At 37.6% G+C, this 26,451-nt stretch overlaps 2 protein-coding genes and 2 non-coding genes across 5 annotated transcripts; 3 read left to right on the forward strand and 1 right to left on the reverse strand.

Annotated features, from left to right (window-relative positions):
- The first annotated feature begins 15,413 nt into the window (after nucleotides 1-15,413).
- Nucleotides 15,414-18,449, forward strand: LOC126616730 (zinc finger protein GAI-ASSOCIATED FACTOR 1-like). Its single transcript, XM_050284828.1, has 3 exons — nucleotides 15,414-15,630; nucleotides 16,126-16,579; nucleotides 17,246-18,449. Exons 1-3 carry the CDS (start codon nucleotides 15,414-15,416, stop codon nucleotides 18,447-18,449), a joined length of 1,875 nt encoding a protein of 624 aa, XP_050140785.1.
- A 1,498-nt stretch (nucleotides 18,450-19,947) lies between these two features.
- LOC126617531 (small nucleolar RNA R41) lies at nucleotides 19,948-20,042 on the forward strand. Its single transcript, XR_007621404.1, has one exon. It is a non-coding gene; the product is annotated as a small nucleolar RNA R41 (small nucleolar RNA).
- A 79-nt stretch (nucleotides 20,043-20,121) lies between these two features.
- LOC126617534 (small nucleolar RNA Z155) lies at nucleotides 20,122-20,197 on the forward strand. The gene has a single exon (XR_007621407.1). It is a non-coding gene; the product is annotated as a small nucleolar RNA Z155 (small nucleolar RNA).
- Nucleotides 20,198-21,049: 852 nt separating this feature from the next.
- Nucleotides 21,050-25,071, reverse strand: LOC126616731 (metal tolerance protein 2). Of its 2 annotated transcripts, XM_050284829.1 has the most exons (13): nucleotides 24,565-25,070; nucleotides 24,031-24,100; nucleotides 23,800-23,897; nucleotides 23,520-23,662; nucleotides 23,192-23,307; nucleotides 22,977-23,073; nucleotides 22,557-22,641; nucleotides 22,320-22,382; nucleotides 22,136-22,241; nucleotides 21,778-21,917; nucleotides 21,524-21,615; nucleotides 21,261-21,430; nucleotides 21,050-21,170 (listed from the first exon to the last, which is right to left on the reverse strand). In XM_050284829.1, the coding sequence occupies exons 1-12, from the start codon at nucleotides 24,901-24,903 to the stop codon at nucleotides 21,310-21,312; spliced, it is 1,470 nt and encodes a 489-aa protein (XP_050140786.1). In that variant the 5' UTR covers nucleotides 24,904-25,070; the 3' UTR covers nucleotides 21,050-21,170; nucleotides 21,261-21,309. The 2 variants fall into 2 exon arrangements, with proteins under 2 accessions (XP_050140786.1, XP_050140787.1); XM_050284830.1 differs by lacking the exon at nucleotides 21,050-21,170 and having other exon boundaries at nucleotides 21,255-21,430; nucleotides 21,524-21,649; nucleotides 24,565-25,071.
- Between the last annotated feature and the right edge of the window lie 1,380 nt (nucleotides 25,072-26,451).

A 26,451-nucleotide genomic window follows, 5' to 3' on the forward strand; every position in this document is an offset into this window, starting at 1 on the left:
CCAGAGCTTCATTGTATGACTTATTAGCTTAATACCCCTATAGTTCATGCAATTTTGTACGTCGCCCTTATTCTTGTAGATAGGCACCAAAGTGCTCTTTCGCCACTGATTTGGCATCTTCTTCGTTTTCAAAATCCTATTGAAAAGTTCAGTGAGCCATGCTATACCTGTCTCTCCCAAGACTTTCCACACTTTGATCAGTATATCGTCTGGGCCCACTGCTTTTCTATGCTTCATCTTCTTCAAAACTACAATCACTTCTTCCTTCCTGATTCGACGATAAAATGAGTAGTTTCTACACTCTTCTAAGTTACTCAACTCCCCTAAAGAAGTACTCCTTTCATGTCCTTCATTGAAAAGATTATGAAAATAACCTTTCCATCTGTCTTTGACCGCATTCTCTGTAGCAAGAACTTTTCCATCCTCATCCTTGATGCACCTCACTTGGTTTAGGTCCCTTGTCTTATTTTCCCTTGCTCTAGCTAGTTTATAGATATCCAACTCTCCTTCTTTGGTATCTAGTCGCTTATACATGTCGTCATAAGCCGCTAACTTAGCTTCTCTCACAGCTTTCTTCGCCTCTTACTTCGCTCTTCTATACCTTTCACCATTTTCATCGGTCTTGTCCTTGTATAAGGCTTTACAACATTCCTTCTTAGCCTTCACCTTTGTTGTTAACGTGAAGAGAAATGAGAGGGAAAACACTCTGAGAGTAAGAGAGAATCTTAAAGAGCAATCTTTTCTTCTTTCACACCTTAACTTTTACAAGACTCAGACTTACAATATAAATACTCACAGTATAACTACCCTAGGACATAATACACCCAATCTCCTAATGACACCTGTCACACAATGCAATGCATACAATATATTTCAACTCTCTAATCCTAACATTCCCCCTCAATCTTATGGGAGAAAGGTCCGAGCATAAGATTGGAACAATGATCAAGAAACAGAGAGAAGCACAAGCCTTTGGTGAAGATATCGGCATACTGATGCTCAGAAGCAACATATTGCAGAGTAATGGTGCCTTGTTGAACACGTTCGCGCACAAAGTGACAATCAATCTCAATATGTTTGGCTTTAAAGTGCAACACAGGATTGGTGGCAAGAGCCATTGCTGAGATGTTATCACAGTGGAGTATGGGTGAAATAGAACTGGAAATATGAAAGTCCTTGAGGAGTTGTTGGAGCCAAACCACTTCGGCAGTGGTAGTAGCCATCGCCCTATATTCAGCTTCAGTAGAAGAGCGACTGACAGTGTGCTGTTTCTTGGAACTCCATGAGATGGGATTCTGTCCAAGAAAGATGACAAACCCAGTCGTAGACCGCCTATCATTAGGATCCCCAGCCCAATCAGCATCGGTATAGGCTTTTAAATCCAAAGAACCAGGTCTGAAACATATACCCCAGCCTAATGTACCTTTGAGATACCGAAGAATGCGTTTGATTGCAACAAAGTGAGAATCCAAATGAGCTTGCATAAACTGACACACTTGATTCACAGAGTAGGCAATATCAGGCCGAGTGAAAGTCAAGTATTGTAAAGCACCAACAATACTTCTATAGGTGGTAGGATCCTTATAAGGAGGACTACTGTGCTTCAGCAACTTGTGATTGGGATGAGAATGAGTGACATAAGACTTGCAATCAGTCATGGCTGTTTTATGCAATAAATCCTTCACATATTTGGACTGGTGGACAAAAAGTCCCTGGGAATGATACTCAATTTCCAACCCAAGAAAATAACGCAACAGGCCCAAGTCTTTCATATCAAACTCTGTAGTTAATCGCTGAATCACAGATTGAACACCCTCATCACTATCACCAGTGAGGATGATATCATCCACATAGAGTAATAACACAACCATAGAATGACCATCATGCTTGATGAACAAAGAAGAATCTGCATAAGAAGACTGGAACCCCAAAGTAAACAAGAACTTGGTGAACCGATCATTCCAAGCCCTAGGAGCTTGTTTTAGGCCATAAAGGGACTTGTGAAGCTTGCAGACATATTCAGGATGAACTTGATCAACAAACCCCTGTGGTTGGCACATGTAAACCTCTTCTTCCAAAAAACCATGCAAAAACGCATTTTTGACATCTAATTGCTTCAACTGCCATCCATACGTAGCAGCCAAGGAAAACAACAACTGAACAGTAGTAGGTTTGACCACCGGGCTAAAAGTTTCATAATAATCCAAACCTGCAGCTTGAGAGAAACCTTTGGCCACAAGACGGGCTTTATACCGAGCCACAGACCCATCAGGATGCCTTTTCACTTTATAAATCCATTTACAACCCACAAGATTTTTGTTTTGTGGAAGAGAAACAAGAGTCCAGGTTTGTTGCTGAGTAAGAGCTGCCATTTCTTCATGCATGGCTTGTTGCCATTCAGGGGATTTAGAAGCAACACTGTAAGATGAAGGTTCTTTAATACTGTCACACTGAACCTAAGCTGGAAAAGCTGTCTTGTTCTTGAAAATCCCCGATTTAGATCGAGTCTGCATTGGATGGGAATTATGGGAAGGAATAGACACAAGTTGCAGATCCGTAGCCTGAGAAGTGGCAGTAGAATGATGTAATTCATGATCCGCTGAATTTCCAGAAGTACTTGTAGAAGAGGGAACAAGGTCACCATTGAGCAAGGACTGAGACTGAGTAATGGGGAATGGTGCAGTAGAAGAATGGTCAAACACCTGTGGAAGAGGTATAGGTATAATAGGAACAGGAGTAAAAGTATTGTGATGAACAACATGAGAAGAACCAGATGGCAAAGAAACTGGATGTGATTTGGGAGAGTGGACACCAGGAAAACTATCTTCATCAAATAAGACATGGCGAGAGACAATTAACTTGTGACTGCGAAGAGAATAACAAATGTAACCCTTGTACTGAGAGGCATACCCCAAAAAAATGCATGCAGTGGTTTTGGACTCAAGTTTGTTAGATCGATAAGGTTTGAGGGATGGGTAGCAGACACACCCAAACACTCTTAAATGATCTAACTTGGGTGGAGAGTTGTATAAAGCTTCAAAGGGAGATTTCATACCTAAAACTGAAGTGGGCATCCTATTGATTAAATAGGTTGCAGTAGCACAACTATGATACCAAAACAGGACAGGCAAGGAAGCTTGGTGAAGTAAAGAGAGAGCAGTTTCAATAACATGCCTATTTTTCCGTTCAGCTAGGCCATTTTGGGCTGGAGTATAAGGACAAGACCTTTGATGAATAATACCTTTGGTTTGAAGGAAATTCTGAAACAAATGACTAGTATACTCTCCACCACCATCACTTTGCAAAATTTTGATAGAAGCATTGAATTGATTCACAACAAAAGCATGAAAGTGCACAAAAACACCAAACACAGCAGCTTTATTGATTAATGGAAAAATCCAAGTATAGCGAGTACACTCATCAATGAAAGACACATAATACCGATACCCTTCAATGGACTTAGTAGGAGAAGGACCCCACACATCAGTGTGTATGACCTCAAACGGGGTTACAGACTTGGAAGCAGGAGAGGGAAAGGGTAAATGAGTGAACTTGCCTTGCAAGCAAGGTTTACAGACTTGAGGGGATGAGGTACAAGAAAATGGAATGGATGACTTACGAAGTGCTATTTGTACAATTGAATTAGTTGGATGACCCAACCTACAATGCCATAAAGCAGAAGACACTTTTTGCCCTATATAAGCTACTGGACGGTGGGAAGAAGATTTGAGCACTGGAAGAGGATACACTGCATTATTACTCAGTCCTTGAAATAGAGTTTGTTGGGTGACCTTGTCCTGTACACAGAGAAAAGATTCATCAATAATACATCTGCAATTATTGTCTTTGCACAATTGATGCATAGACAATAAATGCTGAGACAACTGAGGAACACGCAGAACAGAATTAAGTTTGAAAGTATGAGAATGAGTATGAAGATTAGCACTGCCAATATGTGCAATATCCAAACCTTCACCATTAGCACCAGTGACTTGTTCAGTAGAGGGATAAGGAATAGGCATTTGAATGTTAGACAAGTCCGATGTCATATGATTAGTGGCCCCGGAGTCCAAAAGCCAGAACTCATGTGATGGTGCAGAAGAGGAAGAAGAAGGGCGCTCATGCATAGCAACATGGGCCTGAGGTTGAGATGACCCACCAGGCACAAATAGGACTGAAGAGGAAAACTGCACAGGGTGCATTGACTGTTGATAATCGGGATAGCCTTGAGAAGATGAAGAATACCCTTGTGGTGGCTGGGATGAAGCAGGAAAACCAGTCCTGTCAAAACAGGTTGCAGCCGTGTGACCAACCCGATGACAAATTTGACAGCCATGCTAAAACAAGTAAGAGCTGAATGCCCTTTCCTATCACAGATTTGACAAATTTGCAGCTGTTGAAATGACTGAGGAAAGAATCCTTATGACCCAGAAGACTGAATACCAGGTTGAGAAAACTGAGCAGATTGATGGGCTCCATAAAAATTCTGTGGAAACACATTTGATTGATTTCCAGAGAAAAACTTCTTGCCTTTACCTTTTCCCTTGAAATTATTCCCTCTGAAATTGTTGTAGGTTCTAGAACCCTGTTGAGAGACAAAACCAAATGGTCCTGAAGGAAACACAGGAGGCACCTGAGGTGGATACTACGTTGGTAGCATTGGTGGATAATGCATTGGTGGCATTGGTTGCAGAGTTGGAGGAAAGGATTTTGTACCAGAAGAACTACCAGCAGTAAATGCAGAACTTGAGGATTGAGCCAACATGGCAGACATAAGAGGAATATGCTTGGCGGTTTCATCCAACGTGGATTCTTCAGCCTTAAGTTGAGACCGCAATTCTTTCAGAGAAACAAGATTTTCTCGGCCACGGATAACAGCTTTGATAGTGTTAAATTCAGGAGGAAGTCCTCGAAGGGCAACAATAACAATATCTTCATCAGATATAGTAACACCAACAGCTGACAATTGATCCCTAGCATCTTTAATCCTCTTAAGATATTCATCAATAGATTCAGGTCCCTTCTTAATGTTTTGTAAATCAATCTTCATTTGCACAATGCTGGTTCTAGATAAGTTGGCAAACCGTTCACGAAGATTAGTCCATAGTTCCTGAGACGTCTGACACCCAATCACACAAGAAAGAGCAGCAGGAGATAAAGTCACAGTAATAAGAGTCATCAAAGCTTTGTCATGTATAACCCAGACTTTGTAGGCATCAGACAACACAGGGATTGCAGCAATAGTTTCTCCTTCACAGTCAGACGCATTGAACTTAGATGGACAGGGAATGGAACCATCAACAAATCCACGAATTCCATTACCATCAAGCAACAATTCCATTTGAAAACTCCAAGTAACATAATTCGAGTCATCCAGTTTGACATTAACAGTATTGCCAACACTAGGAATTAAGGAGGAAATTGGGGACTGCAGAAGAGCCAATCGAGCAGTAGTAACCATGATTCTTAGACAATTGCTTCGATGAGAAGAAATACACAAATGCAGCAGATAAACGCTAAAAAAAACAAATTGCACCTCCAATATCACCAAGAAGGCAACGTACAGACGCAAACACCAACGCAGATGAAAAAAGCCCCAAAACTTAGGGTTTAAACAAACCAGAGATTGCAAGAAATCGCAATCGATTTGCAGAAATAGTTGAAGAAGACACTACCTCTAGATAACCGACGAGCAACCACCAACCAAGAAAGCTGAACACAAGCAACGACGAACACGTCCGACGAAATCACCGACGAAAACTGGCAACAAAATCACCGACTAAAACGAGCAACGAAATCACCGACTTTCTCAACCGAAGAAGAATCGACAAACAATCGATTGAAACATCACCAAGAACAATCACCAACAAGCACGAGGAGCGGAAGCAGGAGGATCAAAATCAATGGCGTAAGCCTTTGATCGGCGAAGATACCATGTTAACGTGAAGAGAAATGAGAGGGAAAACACTCTGAGAGTAAGAGAGAATCTTGAAGAGCAATCTTTTCTTCTTTCACACCTTAACTTTTACAAGACTCAGACTTACAATATAAATACTCACAGTATAACTACCCTAGGACATAATACACCCAATCTCCTAATGACACCTGTCACACAATGCAATGCATACAATATATTTCAACTCTCTAATCCTAACAGTTTGTACAACCTCATTCCACCACCAAGATTCCTTTTGGTGTGGAGCAAAGCCCTTGGACTCTCCTAATACCTCTTTTGCTACTTTTCGGATACAACTAGCCATGGAATCCCACCTTTGGCTAGCTTCCCCCTCTCTATCCCACCCACACTGGGTGATTACTTTCTCTTTGAAAATGGCTTGTTTTTCTCCTTTTAGATTCCACCATCTAGTCCTTGGGCACTTCCAAGTCTTGTTCTTTCTTCTCACTCTTTTGATATGTACACCCATCACCAACAAGCGATGTTGATTAGCCAAGCTCTCTCCCGGTATAACTTTGCAATCCTTACAAGTTATACGATCCTCTTTCCTCATTAGAAGAAAATCTATTTATGTTTTTGACGACCCACTCTTGTAGGTGATCACATGTTCTTCTCTCTTCTTAAAGAAGGTGTTGGCTAAGAAGAGATCATATGCCATTGCAAAATCCAAGATAGCTTCCCCATCCTCGTTTCTCTCCCCAAAACCATGGCCACCATGAAAACCTTCATAGTTGCCTGTCTCCCTACCCACGTGTCCATTTAAATCTCCTCCTATAAATAACTTCTCCGTCTGGGCAATTCCTTGCACCAAGTCCCAAAGGTCTTTCCAAAATTTCTCCTTCGAACTCGTATCCAACCCTACTTGAGGTGCGTACGCACTAATCATATTGATGAGTTCTTGTCCTATTACAATCTTGATTGCCATGATTCTATCTCCTTCCCTCTTGACATCTACAACATCTTGTGTCAAGGTCTTGTCCACGATGATGCCAACACCGTTTCTCGTTCTATTTGTGCCCGAATACCAAAGTTTAAACCCTGAGTTTTCTAGATCCTTTGCCTTAAGACCAACCCACTTAGTTTCTTGTAGGCACATAATATTTATCCTTCTCCTCACCATAACTTCCACTACTTTCATAGATTTTCCCGTTAAGGTTCCTATATTCCACGTTCCTAAACGCATTCTACTCTCTTGAACTCTACCCTTCTGTCCTAGCTTCTTCACCCTCCCCCGTCCAATAGGATCAAAGTACTTCTTTTGTGTGTCATGTGTAAAGTTGATAGGAGCATATGCTCCCAAACAACTTTGAGTGGAGTCGTTCGAAAAAAAAAGTTTCTATGGCCCCCTTGCTCATTTAACACTGCATCCGGGTGCCGATGGAGATACAGCGACCGTTGCTCACTTATCACTGTGCTCGGGCCACATAGCGCGCCACTTACGGGTGACGCCCTAGCTTTAGTGCGATTTCGTTCTGGATTCATTTTCATAAGGATTCGACGTAACTGAGGAGTGCCGGCTATCGACTACCTGACGCCCTCCCCCTCCTCCTTTACCCGGGCTTGGGACCGGCAATGTAAGATAAACTTACACAGGCGGAGTTCATTTGATATGATCAATGCATTTAAATTATTGAGTTCAGAGAGCTTATTGGCACCAAAATTGAAAATTTTCTTATCCTGTTTCAGTAGATTTTGTAATAAAGAGTGGGAAGATGAATCATCGTATAAGAATGCATCATTTGGTATCAGTGTAACTTTCGTGTTTAGACTGCATTGTTCGTATAATTTTTCGTTAAATTATTGACTTCAGAGAGCTTCTTGAATGTCATGTTCTTGTGTAAACTTCATGGTATTGTTTCTGTTGTGATTTGCACTTGCAGCTAGACAAGTGAATATGGTAAGGAAAGCGTATGATCTGTTCCGAAAACCTAACAAGTTTCTATCTTTTGCGTAGAGTTCGAGATGTTTTGCAGAGGGAAAGATTTTATTTGAAGAATATATATTCAAGTTGAAGGACATTGTTGGCGTTCGTATGCTTATAGAGTTTATCGGCACCAAAATTGACAATGATCTGGTCTTTCGGGTTACTGCTCTTTTTCGTATTTGGTTGTTGGTTGATTAGTCCATTTGTGATGAACAATGCATTTAAATTATTGAGTTCAGAGAGCTTATTGGCACCATAAGAGTGGGAAGATGAATCATCGTATAAGAATGCATCATTAGGTATCAGTGTAACTTTCATGTTTAGACTGCATTGTTCGTATAATTTTTCTTTGCTGACGTGCATACTTCTGGTGGCTTCTTGAATGTCATGTTCTTGTGTTAACTTCATGATATTGTTTCTGTTGTGATTTGCACTTGCAGCTAGATACGTGAATATGGTAAGGAAAGCGTATAATCTGTTCCGAAAACCTAACAAGTTTCTATCTTTTGTGTAGAGTTCCAGATGTTTTGCAGAGGGAAAGATTTTATTTGAAGAATATATATTCAAGTTAAAGGACATTGTTGGCGTTCGTATGCTTATAGAAGCAGTAGGTATTGGAAAAGGGAAGCAAGACCTTACTGGCACTACTTTGAAGCCAACAAAGAACAGTCTTGCTATCTCTTTTCGTCCTGAAGTACCGATTGGAAAAGCCTGTTCCTCCCTTACAACGCCAGAGATCATCAAGTATCTAACAGGAGATTTTAAGTTGACTAAAAAGCAGTCGAATGATCTTTTCTGGGAAGCTGTTTGGCCCCGTCTTTTAGCACGAAGATGGCATTCAGAGCAGCGTAATCTGTCCTTGGTGTTTCCTGTACCTGGTATAGAGAAGTTTTCAAGGCGCCTTGTGAGAGGTAATCAGTACTTTGATTCTGTCCATGAGGTCTTGAAGAATGTGGCATCTAACCCCGATGTTCTTGAGCTTGCTAATGAAGAAGCTAAAGGCAGAGAAGAGGAATCAGCTAAATTCAATGAAGTTGATATGTTAAATAAGCAACACCGTCATTACCTCCTTCCGCACAGGAGCACAAATGGGGATAGAGATCTAATGAAGTTTAAAATTGTGGATACAAGTATGCTTCATGTTGCAGAAGCAGAACAATTGAAGGTACGAAAACTGAGGAGTTTACCTGCTCAAACTGAAAGTATAAGTACTCCTTCCAATCTTCTTACTGAAACCGAACAAGATATATATGAAGAGTCAAAAGATGATGCAGAAGAAAAAACTACCTCAAACCCCGCTGAGGATATAATTGACAGAACAACATTTCTCGACTCCTCAGATTGCGTAACTAGTATCCATGAATCTCAATGTTTAAATCTTCTCAATGACAGGTCTCCAAGCAAGGCAACGAATTATAACTGCATCCCCACGCTGAAGTCAGACGATTGAGATATTTGGCCCCTGAAACAAAACAGAAGGATTTGACTTATTGTAATGATGGAGACTCAAGCTGCAGTGATGAAAATGTGTCTGGATAAGAAGCTAACTCCAGATGAGCCCCTTGTCGAATCAAACTTATATAGTTCACAGAGAAGCAGCTTCCGAAAAATCTCAATCTTGGATATGCATTGACTTGAACCTTCCTTATGTTCTAACAGATGCAGACACTGATAAACCCTTGATCAAGGACACAATGCAAAATAATGTTTCTATCCAAAACAAGCGAGCAGCCTCAGCCACTGAAGCTTCCTGAACTGTTGACCAAGGACACGATGCAAAATAATGACAAACTCAGGTGCAAACAAGTCATCATTTGATTCATTTCTATCTGAGACAAGCCAGCTTGAGCTACCAAAGCTTCCTGAACCGGTGATCAAGGACATGGCACAAAGTAATGACGACTCAAGTGTGAAGAAGACAAGTAGTCTATCAGATACAAGCAAGCAGCCTTTCATTAAGAGCCAGAGGCAGAGTACAAGGAACCGGCCATTGACCACGAAAGTGCGGGAAGCTCTTGAGCATGATCTCTTTAGGACAAGGAGGAAGAGAAAGGGCGAGACGTTACAAAATAAGTCAAAAACACCAAGGTCTCAAAGAGCTCGGGGAAGCTCCATCGTTGGTGCAGCTTTTGATGATAGTGTTGTTGCTAATCCTGCAGACACAAGGAAAGAAGATGAACATTCGGATAGAGGTTTGTAACATTGTATGTATAGCGAAAAATGCTAACGCAGTTAGAGCATTCGAATATTGCACAAGGAGGTTCCTTGAGGCAAATTCACTCTTTGTTCAATGAGGTAGAGCAGATTGTTTGAGGTTGTGCTGAATGGGGATGATCGGAAAAGGCGTTTCGCACCCGTATATGATCTCCTGGAATTCAAGTTGTGAGTATAGAGTTGTCTGGTTTGGCTCAATTTTCTGAAGCTTTTGAAGCTTCATCATGTAAATTGTGTACCTAACTACTTGCTACACATAATATACATAGACATCCCCAAAAAGAAAAGGAGTGCTACAACTTCGTGGGCTGGGCCGAAATCTGATGAGCCTACCAATTTTTACTTGGGCCTAATAGATTAAGCTGGGCTGGGTGGGTATCAATTTTATAGTCTAATCAAGATGGACTCGACCTGGCCGAGTCCACAAGAAAATCTATTGTGTCGCTCGGGCTATCATCATATTGTGAATACAACACTCTAATAATGTGAGTCGCATTCTTAAACGTCATGGTTTAAGAAAATTGTGGCCACTCACTTTTTGATTTAATCCGACAGTAGGTAGTCGTTTAATTTTTGTTGTTGTACTTTCTTCCATCATTTGGTTAAGATCGAACGGTGAGTGATCGCAATTTTTTTGGACTTGGAGATTTCGGAGAATGGGACTCTATATAATGTAGTGTGCTCCTCTGCGCCCCAATTTCACCAAAATTCAAATTTTCCTCCCCATTATTTAGACAAATTTGCTGAAAAATATTGCTTGTATATAAAAAAGGAAACATTAATAATTGTCATGTGACGTGATGAATATTGTAGGTACAAAGGGATAGCTCATCGTATTTAATTGCTTAATGAATTTCACGAGAAAACACAATAAAACCTATTTTCTAATCATTTTCCCACTCATTGTAAACTTCTTAGAATCCACAATATTCAATAAATAGAGAGACCGATTCCAAAATTACATTTTACTTGAAGATCTTGTAAAAACTCAACAGTCTCCTTCTTCAAAAAACTGAGCCTTTTTTAAAACTCATTGATTTTGTGGATTTTTACAAAATTCGTCATAAAACCTTTTCCGTCGTGCCCGAACCATAAACTTCATAAAATTCATGTGAGACACTAGTGAGATTTTTTTACTCCTGAAAATCACTTAGCCAATATATATATATATATATATAATGTATTAATCTCTATTTTCAGCTTACAAATCCATCAAATATACTTTTGGATTCAATAAATGGTAAGAGTGTTTCGAAAGGGCTTATAAAATTTGTCTTCATGCCCCCACATATCTTATGAAACTTAATAGTTGCATTATTCACAAAACACATCATAAAATTTCGTAGAATTTATTTTCGTGTTATCCTAAACCCATCAGAAACTTTTGCAAAGTGTTATCCTAAACCCTAAACCCTAAACTCTAAATCCTAAACCCCAACCTAAGCTTCTTAACATTCATGTAGAACAACTTAAAGATTTTCGATCCAAGAAATCACTTCCGAGCCCCGCATTTGTAGGGCAGATCATCTCTACAAAAGTAACATTACAAGTTCTTGCTTGAGTTGTTGAGGAACCCCGCAAATTTGTAATCAACAAAAGGAAACTAGTAACACAAACTTAACAAAGTTGCTCGATAATTACGCAAATGTGGAATATACTTGACAGCGGTGCATGCTTAAACCTAAAACCACACAAACCCTGAAATGGAAATCCAATTGACGAAGTTGAAGCTTGTTGATGGTTGACTACAAATTTAAAATATCCTCCCCATCTCCTTAAATTTCTTTCCATTTTGTTTAAATTTTTCGTTGTCCATATCAAAACCCTAATTTGCTTTTGTTTATTCAAACATCGTTTTCAAACTTTTCATTACGCAATATAATACATATATTATGCCTTGTCCGTCTTTTGTGTTGGTTTTATCCATGGGGCTCCTTTGCTCGTGTCAATTAGCAATTCATGAGTCACTAGTCTTAATATGTTATGAAATTTAATTAGCATCCTAATGCTGCTTCGGTCCGTAAATTCGGTTTTAATCATAAGATAATCAAGGAAAACATGGAGGAATGCGTGGTGATGTTTGGATCCCGTTGTTTTTACATTGTTGTGTTGATGTTAGCTTCCTCAATTGCATCGACCTTCCTCGATGATTACGAAGCAATCTCTTTGTTACCATTTGGAATGATTAGCGATTTGTAATCAAGAAATGGAATCTGGACTCTTAAAGTTTTGAAATTATTGACCAATTATTTATAATTTGAACCATGTTTGATATTCTAGCTTCTGTCTCCTTGTTGTTTTCCATTTTATAGGCTACCTTGTTTTTTCCCATTAAGCTTCTGAAAAGCTCAAGGATAAACTGCTTGCCCACATTTCTTAATTTATGACCACATATATATTATAGCTTGGGCAACAAAGTTAAGACTTTATTTTAATTTATTCCTTTTAATTAAGAGACAAATTATATGTAGTGAAGATACAGATTACTATTGGTTCTCCCTTAAGTTATGGGTTAAGACAGACAAATTATATGTAGTGAAGATACAGATTAGTATTGGTTCTCCCTTAAGTTATGGGTAATGGGGATATTTACATGAACTGAGCTATATCACTCACACGCATATAATTGTTTAGAATTACTGACTTGATGTGGTAACGAGTAGACAACTAACATTAGAAGTTCTCTACCATGCACTATAAAATTTTCATATGATATTATTTGCTACCTAACAATATTCATCACATCAAAATTGCTGAGATTAATTAATAATTTATTGGTAGGAAATTAAATATATAAGAGGAATTGTAGCAATGGTCTTTTAATTTTTACTCAATTGGAGCAATAGTCCATCAATTAAAAATCCGTGATCTTGGTCCCTTAACTCATCAAAACATGCATCTATGATTATTTTCGTAAACTCCGTTAGAATTTATGTCAATATGAGTCACGTACCATGTACGTGAGGCTAAATCAAGGGAAAAATATGGAAAACTAAATGAGAAAATTGTAGCAAAGGTCCCTCAACTTTAACCCAATTGGAGAAATGGTTCCTCAACTTTAACCCGATTGAAGCAATGATCTCTCAATTTTAATCCTATTGCAGCAATAATTTTTCCAACATGACTCATTTTTACAGAAGTTCTGACTAAATTGACAAAAATGATCATAGTTACACGTTTTGATGAATTAAGGGACAAATGGTCACCTCTATGTACATGTAGGTCACATAATAGAATGTAATGAATATAATTTGTGCCTAGTGTTCTTCTTCAAGATTAATAATTATCTTAAGCTCTTAGCTAATGTCGTTACTCTCATTCACATTGAACTTGACCTAGAAAACAAAGCAGCAACATCTATTGTATATGTCATTAATTAAATTGTCAATAAATCCTTTAAATAAAACAAATATGGACTTTGTTTGGTTCATCTTCGATCGTTTGGAAGTAATAAGACAAATAGGGTTCGGCAGCTCTCAACTAATTAATGTGATTAAGCTTAAATTAGTTGTGCAATTTTTGTTTAAAATACTTTAGGGTTCAGAATTACTGACGTAGGTTTGAATTAAACTGATTGATCTCAACAGGTAGGGATGCATGGTAAAATACAAGGGGATCTAGTCAGGAAGGTTTGTTATGAAAGAACGATAGATAGAGAGATAAAAGTTGAATTCTATAGTTTGGAAAAGCATGCAGATGCATGGTCATTCTTAAAATGCAGTTTACTTTGAAGTTAAGAAATAACTCCATTCTTTCAATAGCTATATTTCTTCCTATCTAAACTATACTATATTTATGTAGAACCTAAAGGCTAAAATACGGGGAATGGCCTTAATATAAGTTTGATAAATTAGGACATTGTCTAGACTTTAGTGAATGTCTTTGGAGAGATTTTTTTATCCAAAATACGGGCACATGATATTATTAGTATGAGTGAAACATCACCTTGTCACGCATGCATAACATAACATGCAAAATGGTAGACACCACGCGGCAAGTGTTCCTGTTACATGCAAAATTTATCCACCCTTTTATGTGCTAAGTTTTACCAAAAGCCAGATATTATTTCTTTTTAATCATCACTTTTTTTTTTGTTTAAATTGAGGTCCCATGTTGATTTTTTTTTTCGTTGACTTTAATCTTCTTACTAACTGGGAGGGCTGGAGGCATCCCGAAGTACCAGAGATGGAGTTGATGATTTGCATGCCTAAAAAAGTAAATTTGTCCTAGAAGTGAGCATACCTAGATAACTAAACAAGAAAGTGAATATATATACATGCATATATACATACACATAAAAGGTTTTAATTAGAGTTCTCTTATCATTGGATTTGAGGGGATAAAAGAAACTTAATTATTTAATTGCATTATAAATTATACAAAAAATAATTAAATAACAATAATAAAATTAGGATGTAATTCAGTGACCACATGTGACCTAAAAAGGAGAAAATAAGAATAACGGACTGCATGCAAGAGGTTGCTTAGCAAGGCTAACAAGCAAATGATAAGTGTGTGTCTACAGACATAAATATATATATATATATATATATATAGTTAGTTAGTTAGGGAAAGGGAAAGTTTTTTTTTAAATTTTTTACAGGCGATATTTTATATTAACTTATTTGAATTATAAAAAGGGAAATTTGGGCATAAATGTGGGAACATACTACTCCCAGCTTAGTTTAGTCGAGTACTATAATTTTTTTTTTTTTTTTGTCAATAGTAAAATGGGGTCTTGAGGGGGAAAGGGGTGGGGGAGTCTTGAATCTGGGTAAGGAGAGCCACAGGGTGCTTAATTTCTACTATGACGCTACCCTTCTCAACTCGAGTACTATAATTAATTAGGGCTTTTTTTTTTCTCATTGAATTAGAGGAGATAAACGAAACAGATTAATTTACAATAATAAATGAAGGATGTAATTCATTGGTTACATGTGAACACAAAAAGAAAACCAAAAGAAATACAAGGAAGCTAGCAAGTTAGGGTTGTATTTACCCAACAAGTCAAGGGTGACTGGTAATTAAATTAAGTATTTCAATAATGTGTCTTGTGAACACTATATATAATTATGTAAGGCCAAAGACACAAAAGTTGCTTCTCCTCCTCTCACCAGTATCACCAGAAATGAAGGAGCTGAATTCCCTGCTTTTGTCTTCCTCTACCAAAAGCAACTCCTGAATTTTTGTTCGCCAAAAACAAGTTTCTAGTCCTCTAGTCCTTCTACCAACATAGAAAATTTGAGCTAAGTGTTAGAAAGGACAAGCTAAGTAATTTTAATTGTATAATCATCTCTCAACCCTTGTTGTCTGTCAAAAATGCCAAATATTACAGGTGATGTTGAAGAAGGAAGCTTCTCCTCAGGGAATAATACTGGAGAATTAGAAGTTCATCAAGACCAGCAACAAAACCACTTGCACGGTTCCAACTCTGGCGGTGCTTCCGGTGCGCAAAGCAACAGTAATGGCTCTGTCACTCATCAGCAGCCGCAGCAGCCTCCTCTTAAGAAGAAAAGAAATCTTCCAGGAACTCCAGGCAAATAGTTTTGAATTAATTTCTTCACTACTAATGTCGAGTAGTTTCCTCGATTTGATTGCCGAGTTTCACTATATGTATGACATACAACTCAAGGCGCACGGATTTGATTTATTTTAGAAGAACATAAAAAGGGTTTCTTTCCGAATCATGTCAGCTTTTATGTTGAGACTCATCACTGGACGTTGAGAGTGATCACTGGAGAATGTTTACCTATATTTGGCGCCATGCTTGAGTCTTGTAATCTTTTCATTTCAGCAATATATATTCTTCTTCTTAAAAATGGGAGTTTCTAAATTGAGTTATCTTGTGAAAGAATCAAAACATTTTGAAGAATTGTTGCCAATAAAGTAGAACTGTTTGCTTGATTTCACTTTTTTGTTGGTCACAAGTATATATGCTGTGTAGCATAAACAACTAGTATTGCTAATTATACTTATAGTTGTGCAAGTTAATTAATTATGTTCTAACAATTTTGTATTAATTTGTGATCAGATCCTACTGCGGAAGTTATTGCACTATCACCAACAACCCTAATGGCAACGAACCGATTTGTGTGTGAAATCTGTAACAAAGGGTTTCAAAGGGATCAAAACCTTCAGCTGCACCGGCGAGGCCATAACCTTCCATGGAAGCTCCGTCAGAGAACCACAACTGAGGTTAGGAAAAGGGTCTACATATGTCCCGAGCCGACGTGTGTCCACCACAACCCAGCTCGAGCGCTAGGAGACCTCACCGGCATTAAGAAGCACTTCAGCCGGAAACATGGGGAGAAAAAATGGAAATGTGAGAAGTGCTCCAAGAAATATGCAGTGCAGTCGGACTGGAAGGCGCATCAGAAGACCTGCGGCACTAGGGAGTACAAGTGTGACTGTGGGACCATCTTTTCCAGGTTCGTTAATTATCTCATACTCAAGGATAGTTTAATTTTGTTAATTAAATATTGCATGTGCATGAACATATAATCAAGATTGGATCACAAAAAAGCACTACATGTATATATGGTTGCTTAATTTGTCGAGAATTAGCTCCCATATGTGTACATAATGGATACATATATTATTTTATTTTCATACTAAGCGATAATTTTACTAAATTAATCTATATACTATATTACAAAGAGTAAAATTCGAACGCGTTATGAATCACTTTACTTTAACCAACTTGACTACGTTATTATTATTCTATGAGATAGTTATAATTTCTGCAGCATTTTTCTTACAAACTGCCACAAATGTATTTGTAAAATGAGTTTTAGTGTAGTGGAGCATGTTGGATTGAGCCCTCCAAACGCAAAAATATACATTTAGGAAAGAAATGGGAAATAATTGAAATAAAGTTACATTCATCAATCTCTTTTTGGAACCTTTCAATTTTATGTCATAACTCTTCCTTTCAACTACCGTTTAGACATACAATATTGACACATTTTATTGACAGTTTTTAATATACATGGAGTTCACATAATGATAGGGTCCTTTTATATTAGTTTTCTGTCTGTTTTGTATGTCCAAATAATTTTATTATTTTTAGAATTAAGATAACTATACATTCTTCTTCCAAATTTTTATGTAATCAAACAATATCAAGTACAAATGATGTATTTTTGCATGAGTTTGTGCAGAAGGGATAGTTTTATCACCCACAGAGCCTTTTGTGACGCATTGGCAGAAGAAAACAACAAAGTAAACCAAATGCCTATGCCACATGATCAGCTCATATCATCAATGGCCATGAACACCAACACCTCCCCCATGGGAGGAGGAGTCTCCGAATTCCTCAGTTACGATATTAACACTAACAAAAACAAGCTTCCTGAAGATCTTGTCCCAATGCCATTCAAGTCCATGAACATGAACATCCCAGGTGGTGGCGGCGGTGGTGGAGGACCAGGCATGTTCTCTAACACCACCGGTTCGCTCTTTGGCGGGCCAAGAAGCGTGTCTTCCACATCGGCCTCCAGCCTTCAGCTGAGTTCCAACAACAACAACAACAGCTCATCAGGGTTCAATTACCTTCACCACCAAGAAACCAAAAACGGAGGCAGCAGCCTAAGTAGTATTACAGGGGCTGCTCAAATGTCAGCCACCGCCTTGCTTCAAAAAGCAGCCAAAATGGGAGCCACTGCAAGCAACTCCACGATCAACTCGCCGATGATGCAGAAGAGCTTTGTTAGCAATATGGCAGGCCCTGATCACGGCCACCTCTCTAGCCCTAATTCCATTCTAAACAATAATATTCAACCCCCACCATCGTATGATCATCAGCCTCACCACTTCCAACAGCAACCTCAGCCGTCTGATCCTCAGTCACATAATTCACACAGCATGATCGGAGGGTTCACTAACCAGCTCATGCAAAAGGGCCCACAAGAAATGTCACAGCATTTTGATCATCACTCCAACAACCCATCCGCCAGCTCGGCAATGAATGACATGGGACTCTTCAGTCAAGTCTTCATGGGGATCGGCGGCGGGGGTCCCCAACAGAACTATCAGAACCACCAGGCAATGTTGAAGAATTTCGAACAAGATCATCATGATCATCAGGACATTAATAGCCCTAACAACAATTCTAGTAATACTAATTCGACGCATCGAATGAACAGCGCGCTGGGGCCTTCCACAACGCTCGATCTGCTGGGCATCGGAGGGTCGAGGCCGCCAAGCTTGCATGAGCAGCTCCACCACCACCAGCAAAGGTTGGACTTGGAGGCAATGAGTCAGCACAGATTGCCGGCAATTATGAACCCTTTTCAGCAGCAGCAACAACGCTCGCACGGAGATTCGGCTATGGAAAAGCAGATTTGGGATGTTTGAGTAAACCTTAATACTGTTCCTTATAATAACTACATTTACGATTTATCCATTACTTGCAGAAGAAGGAGAAGAAGAGGGAAGAAGCAGACTAGGGTTTGTTTTGCTTCGGTGACACGTTTGAGATTTGGGCTATTTTAGGCCCGGATTAAGGTCCACATTCGTTCGGTATAGTCAAATTTGTGCCCTTTTCTATCAACCCAAGTTGCATTTTATGTACTAAGTATGACCCAATGAGATGATAGAAGCTCTTGGTACATTTGCTTAATTCAGAAAATCCCATTTGTGTTTTTCTTTTCATATTAATAAATTACTTGAATGGGACTTTGCCTTCCCTTTGGAATGAATGTTAAACGTTTACATCAATGCCTTGAAACAAGCAAGGAGGAATACCACAAGACTATAAAAACACTGAAAAGCTGTTACACGGTATATTAGTGTTATAATATAAATGGATAACAAGTTTATATATTAGAGTATAGTATGAATGGATTTATTTAGTTTATTTTCTAACAAAACAATATTTTATTTTAAACTATTACGTTTTACAACAGAAGGGGATTCAAATATGATTCAAGATTACAAGCACAATGCATTGGCCAACTGAAATATGAGTGAGTTGGTTTATCAAGCATTAATGTGTAGACCTCTGAGGTTTTCTTTAATGCACATATAAATTACACATCTGATTAAAAAACGGTTAGTTTCTTTTAAGTTAAATGATCTAACAGTGGTTATCAAATGTGTAACTTATATATGCAATTCTAACGTGTATTAGAGGAACAATACTTGGCTACTCAAAGATGAGTAGGAATTCCTACTCAAAACCCTTAGTGTTTTAATCACAGAGCTTTGTGTTTATGATTAGAATTGTTCATATTATGAATCACTTTGTAAAGATCATCTCTGCAAAAAAATAAATTAAAACTAAGGTCGTTTAGTAAATCTATTGTAGCAAATACATAGACGGTTCGTAATGCTTTTACCAATATCATTCATTTGTTTTTAAACAGTTTCATGACTAAATGACCTTAGTTTTAATTGATTTTTTGCAGAGGCAATCTTTATAGGGTGATTTATAATATGAACGATTCTGATTATAAACACAAAGTTCTATAAATTTACAACGAACAATTTTGATAAATTTTGAGTAGGAGTTCCTACTCATCTTTGAGTAGCCAAGTATCGTTTGTATTAGAAAAACTTAACAGGGCTCTTACCTACTATTGGATTTGGAAATGAATAATAAGCCCATTGTCACTTCCAACTTGGTAACATCCATTGCTCAATGGGCCCTATTGGGCTGCAGAAAATTGCCCTCCCATAAGACGGCAAGACCCTTCAACCCTAATTTGAATCGCGCTTCTATAAATATTCAGAGCTCAGCCCTCTTCTGTCACAGCAATCACCTTCTCCGTCTCTCTCTCTAGAATTAGGGTTTCTGTAAATTAGGGTTTTTGTAATTTGATTATATAGAGTAGGAAGAAGAAGGGGGTTTGAGTTTGAGGCAGTGATGCTGAAAAACTACCTATTTTCTGAGGGATTAAATTCCCTACTGTGATTACAAAATTACCAATGGATCCTTCTGAGCCTCAACTCTCTTCTTCTTTATTTAATTTTTCCTTTTTATTTATTTAATTTTATTGGGTTTTAATTTCTCTGTTTAATCAAGAACCATTGACGTGATGATATGTTTATCGGAATTTCCATCGTGTCGACTAAAATTACAGACTACAATTATCTGATCAATGACAATGGTTCTCTTTTTTTCTTTTTTTTTTTGGTTTCTCATTCTTTTTCCGTATTATTTTCAATTTTATAACCCAAAAAAAAAACCCCAGATTTCTTTGGCCTAATTGTTTTGTTTTAATTGTCTTGAATTTATCATCTAAAATCAAAATCCAAGACATTTAATTTTATTAATTTTAAGGGGCCTAAATGTAAGTCGTGGACAGATTCAAGACCATAAACCCAATTAATCCTAATGACAATTACTATTTGACATACTAAAACTATTATTTTACTATAAAAAAACATTAACCCTAATAACAAATATTAATGGAGCATCAAAATAACTGAAATTTTGGATGGTCAAAAAGTAAAAAATAAGTGCAGCGAAGATGAAAATACTTAGGTTAATTGGACACACGAGAAATAATAAAATTAAGAACGATAATTTCCATGGTAAAGTAAGCAAAAGACAGTTAAGGTAGTTTAGACACATAAATTGGTGGTTTGGACAAGTGAACCTAAAATGAGCAAAAATCAGTTAAGGTGGTTTGGACACGTGAACTGAAGACAGACAAACAAAAGATTAGGATAAAAAAGGTAGAGAAAAACTCGGAAATAGACTTTACAAAAAAAAATATGGAATACTTGAAGCTCACAAAAGACTTTGACTTTAAATCGAGCCTAGTTGCATTTTATGATTCATAAAGATAACCCCACTTAGTAGAATAAAATTTGATTATTATATTAAAATAATTGGAATTTTAAATATCCCGGTGTATAGGATGCATTCATACATTGGATAAGGTTGTATGTATTGGAGAAAAAAATTTCAAAGTAAACATTCAACAAATTGAGAAATTTGTAACAACACATTTATGAGAGACAAATTTTAATAATTAATATATTATTTTGGTAATCAAAGATTAATTTATTATTCTAATATATCATATATGCAAATAATCTAAAACCTAAAAGAATAAATTTTTATTGTGGAAGGCCGGTCCCAAGCCCGGATAAAGGAGGAGGGGGAGGGCGTCAGGTAGTCGACAGCCGGCACTCCATGATCACGTCGAATCCTTATGAAATTGGAAAACCCTGTAGTCTAACACACACTTGCCTTCTTTCTGGCTTCTTAGTCACTGTTGAACTGTGGAATTGGATTCCTCAGACGCAGCTGAATGCCGACGTGAATGACATTCGTCGCCGCCGTCAAAATGTCTTGCTCGGCTTCTTTTGCCACCTCCATTGCATCTCTGGAATCAGAAACATTTCATTAAAACCGTTACGGAATGGAACTGTAGACGGGACTGAAATCGTCAAGTTGGTGAAAGTATACAGGGCGTTACCGAATTACAATGTCAGGGGGCATGGAAACCTCAATTTGGAGATACATCTTGCCTTGTAACAAGTGATGCGTTATGCGTTCGACAACCATTTTCTGAAACACAAGCAGAAACAAGAACATTGGGTGTCTTGTTTCAAATCCAATCTTCTAATAAGATCGATATTTGAAATCTAATCATAAGCTCCAACTTGATCGATATTTTATCAACAGCCAGTGAAGAAATAACAACCAACTTGATAAAGAGACAAGAAATACCTCTGCATACTTCGATGAGATGATGGTAGAAACAGCTGCCTCAATGTCTTTTTCTGCAGGAGAAACATTTGTTGGGCATGCAGTTTCTTTGAGAATTTCTGGCTGATCTTCACTGGGGCAAATTTGTGAAATTGAAGGATCTGCAAAGAAGTAAGAGCAAGTTTGAGAATTTAAAAGATATAATGAGAAACCTGAATCATCTTATCCAATATAAGTGAATCGAACCGTGGATGAAAATTCTGAATGTATAAACACGAAAAATTAGGATAAAAGTCATTCCTAGTTTGTCTAAAACTGAGCGTTCATAGTTTGTCTAGCTCAATATCGAAAACTCGCAATCCAAAAATGTGTAGCATACCTATGTGTATGAAAACCTCAGAGACTTCAGGATGGGATTTGTGAATCTGACGACGAACATTTTCTCCAATGTCATGTGCAGCGCTAACACTACAAAAAGGATCAACCTGGCAGGCAAAAGAAACAAATGAGATACATAACAGGAGATGGATTATTTGACAACGCCACAGAGTTTCAAAGAGAACCTCAATATGTACATCAAGGTATAGAGATGAACCAGCCCTCCTTGCCCTCAAGCGATGACAACCCTGCACACAGCCTGAAAGGTCATTTCAAACAGCAAAACGAAAAAGCTAAGATCCTAGCTAATACCATTAAGCTTAACAGAATACAGCCTTTCTTTGAGTAAGGGAGTTCAAAGACCAGATGATACATGGAGCAATAATTTCATAAATGCATTATAAGAATTAATAATCGGATACCTTCACACCCTCGACTTGTACAATTGTTTGTTTCATAGGATCCAAAAGTTCTGCTGGGATTGCAGCATCCACCAGTTCCAAGACACTAAAATGGGGACACCGCCAAAAGAAAGAAAGAAAGAAAGAAAGCACACACATATATCAAATAGGGTCCTCAGAAATTAACAGAGACTCATACGCATACACAACAAGAGATGAATCAAGCTTGCATTATTTTCTTTTTTGGTGAACAAGCTTGCATTATTTGATTAAAATTAAAGACCAACGGTAGACATACAGAGGTGCCATATATCTTTGCAACTATATTCATGATTGTAGGAACCAGCACGTGCAACAGCTTAAACAATCACATGTACTCCTTTGAAAATCTAAGAAGCAGTGTGATGTAATGGTGCATATAATAGAGAACAAAAATCAGACCTCTGATGCCCAGTTTCAATTCCCGCCTTCAGGATCATGCCTGCGACAAGAAGTCCAGCTAGGGGATCCAGAAACTTTACTCCAAGGATTGAACCTCCTAAAATCACAATGATTTAACCATGCTCAGTTTAGGATCACGGGTTTAAATTAGTTAATTCAAGAATATGAAATATAAGTTGACAAAGTGATCTGTAGGAAAAGCCAAAGTGTCTTACCAACTCCAATGAGAGCAACTACTGACGAAATGGCATCTGCACGATGATGCCATGCATTTGCTTTCATCAGTCCACTACCTTGTCTTTCCCCAGCCCGTAATGTAATCCAGTAAAGTCTTAAAAGCAAAGAGAAAGGCAAATAGTGAGTGGGAGAGAAAGAGAGGAGAAACGTAGGAGAAGAGCACGCATAAAGAGAGAAATGAACATAGAAGTTGAGATGGATAACTCATAATGACCTAAACAGCTATGTGGGTCAGATAATAAAATTTAACATTCGTTTCAATGGAAGAAAAGTCTTGAAAAATTAAAGTTTTATAAACTTTGGTACCCTTCCTTAACAGATATTGAAAAAACAGTCATGCTCAGTGCTAGAACAGGGTACTCCATGTCAACTCCATGATGACGATGACTATGCCCATGCTCATGTGTCAATGACTGACTAACTATAGCAGGATCTGCTGAAAACAATCCCTGTACATGGAAGATCAACGAAGAATTGGATTCAATATCAAGAGAAACTGATCACGATTTTCAACAGTCAATAGTCTATCAATCTGAAATCATTTGGAAACAGAAAAAGTAACTCCATATGAGTAATCGACATTTACCATCAAAAGATCCAAAGCATGCCATGCAATGCCACCAGCCGTGGCCAACAGCATACAAGAGATTCCAAGTGCTCCAAGAGTCTCAAATTTACCGTGTCCTGGAAAAACAAGAAAACAATTGTATAATGTTCCAAGTTTCCAAAAAACACAAGGCAACGAAATACACAAGTAGGGTGTATATGCATAATGTGAGATCAATGGAGTAGCGTGTAGGTACAAATCAAGAGTGACCATATGGGTGTTCTTTGTCTTTCGGAGCCTTTGCAGCTTTAAATGACCATAAAGCAACGCTGCTAAGAACCTGAAAACATAAGCAGAAATGAAAAAAAAGGAAGCGTGCATGATACATCTTAAAACAGAGCAGATCTGAGATAAAGAAAGATGTCGGTACATCAAACTCTACTCAACCCCAAAATTCTAAAGAGTAACACATATTCAAGTAGACATTATGCAACATTGACAAGCAAGTTCAGTGAAAATTCAGCTCCTAAACATGCAAGTTCAGCTCATATATACAAAATTCAGCTCCTAAACAAGAACATCTAATTCTCGCAAAAACCAACATGGGGAAGCAAGAAAATCATAAATTCAGCTCCTAATTACAAAATTCAGCTTCTAATTACAAATTTCTGCTCCTAAATGTCCTGACTCCCAATTACAAAATTCAGTTTCTAAATACATAATTTCTGCTCCTTAACATCCAATTCTCCAAAAAGCAAAAAAACCAACATGGGGTAAGCAAGAACAAAAACACAAGAATGTTACCACGTCGGAGACCGAATGGGCGGCATCAGCAATGATCGCCGTGCTTCCGGACAAGTAACCCGTCAAAGCTTTCCCGGCAGCCAGTCCAACATCAGCTGCCAATCCCATCCGGAAAATCTTCTCCCCCTCTTCACCGGAGAGGCGATGCTGATCATCGTTTTGGTGGTGGGAGTGGCCCAAATGCCACCGTCTGGCGATCGAGTAAATAGGGTTTTGCAGATGGGAATCGAGGGGCTGGGATATTGTGGGACTGGGAAGAGGAGGACGATGATTGTGCTTGTGAACGTGGAAAGCGAGCCTTTTGCGTACAGAATTGAGATTGTGGAATCTGAATCCCATTGCTGGAGCTCGAAAGAAACGTCTTCGGAAACTGGGTTTTCAGTGGTGGAATTTGAAATCGATCAGAGATTGAGAAAGAAGGATGGAGCTTGAAGGTGAAGGTGAAGCCATTAGGCTTTAAGCTATCAAGTATCAACCGTTCTTTTTGTCAACGTAACTTTTGTGTTTGGAATTTGCAAATTTTTATCCTATATCCTTTTGGGCTCGATGGGTTTAGACTGAAAAATAAGGCTCTTTTGAAATGCTTATTTAGAAAGCACTTTTGCGGATAAGCAATTTTATTATATGCGAGTCCAAATATTTGTATAGATAAAAAAAGCTTTTAACTACCAAACGTTATTAGAAATGCTTAGAGCATCTCTAAATGAGATGTTAAAATGTCCACATAAACTATAACGGTAAAATAAGATCACACTAAGGAATGCTGGTGTTGACATTCATGTCTCTTTGGTGTATTTGATGAACGGTCCTGATTTAATAAGTATTAAACGTCTTTAATTAAATTTTTTTTGGTTTAATCATTTATTTTGTAATATAATAAAATAATAATTTTATTTGACATATCGGGTGGAGAGTACAACTTTAAAAAATGTGAAAACGCCACATAAGCTGTCAAATTTAAATTTTATGTTTAAAATTTGACACCTCCTTTGGAAATGCTCTTAGTTAACTGAAAACACTTTTAACTATTTTCAAACATATCTGTAAACTCACAAGGATTTTATTATAAGGAAAACTAATGAAAAATGTTTGAAAACTTTGAGTTTTAACGATAAGGACAAAATAAATGGTAAAGTGAATAGTACCATGATTGACATTTTAGTGTAAAAATATAATTTTTCATTAAAGTGAACAGTACCGGAAGTTTTTTGTTAAAGTTCCCTTTATTATATTAGTTCTTAAGGTTAAGGCAATACAAACTTATTTATCAAATTTACAAATCTTTAAATATTATTTATTTTGTGGCTGTTTACTTTTGGATCAGTATGTAATATGTAATTAGTTAGTACTTTTTTATATAAATCCCAAGGCATTGTAACGAGAAAGAAATAATTCTTTGATTTCTTCTCCAATCTCTCTTGTTCTTCGTATCTCTTATATATCATTTCTAACATTTCCAACTTTTTTAAAAACATTTATTCCAAAGTTTGAAAATGACTTAGATACACCTCCGACACTACAACATCTTAAATTAATATTACAATATCATGTGGGTAATTATCATGGATTTGGGTACAATACAAACATATATATATATATATATATATATATATATATATATAAATATAATACAATCACTATTTCGACGATTAGAATATAAGCAATTTTCTACTATAAACAACACTAAAAGAAGACATAAGAGTAAGAAAAAGACCCTACAACCATCTCCAACCGAAAAGGCTTAATATAGCCAAAGTCCATAATTAAAGCCCTACAAAAAATTGTTTTTAAATGAAAAGTATCAGACATACTCATAAACCGTCTCCAACCAAAAGGGCTAAACATAACCCTCTCAATAATAATTGGTTAATTTAGTTAAATTATCAT

This window comes from Malus sylvestris, chromosome 3, assembly GCF_916048215.2.
Source record: "Malus sylvestris chromosome 3, drMalSylv7.2, whole genome shotgun sequence".
NCBI lineage: Eukaryota > Viridiplantae > Streptophyta > Magnoliopsida > Rosales > Rosaceae > Malus > Malus sylvestris.

What these genes read in the sequence shown, in the direction of transcription:
- LOC126616730 (XM_050284828.1), top strand. Translation starts at nt 15,414, where the DNA reads ATGCCAAATATTACAGGTGATGTTGAAGAAGGAAGCTTCTCCTCAGGG. An exon ending in AAATCTTCCAGGAACTCCAG is followed by an intron (nt 15,631 to 16,125) that starts GCAAATAGTTTT and finishes ATTTGTGATCAG; the next exon opens with ATCCTACTGCGGAAGTTATT. An exon ending in TTGTTAATTAAATATTGCAT is followed by an intron (nt 16,580 to 17,245) that starts GTGCATGAACAT and finishes TTTTTGCATGAG; the next exon opens with TTTGTGCAGAAGGGATAGTT.
- LOC126616731 (XM_050284829.1), bottom strand. Translation starts at nt 24,903, where the DNA reads ATGGGATTCAGATTCCACAATCTCAATTCTGTACGCAAAAGGCTCGCT. An exon ending in CCCATTCGGTCTCCGACGTG is followed by an intron (nt 24,101 to 24,564) that starts GTAACATTCTTG and finishes TTATGTTTTCAG; the next exon opens with GTTCTTAGCAGCGTTGCTTT. An exon ending in TACAAGTCGAGGGTGTGAAG is followed by an intron (nt 22,383 to 22,556) that starts GTATCCGATTAT and finishes GGCTGTGTGCAG; the next exon opens with GGTTGTCATCGCTTGAGGGC.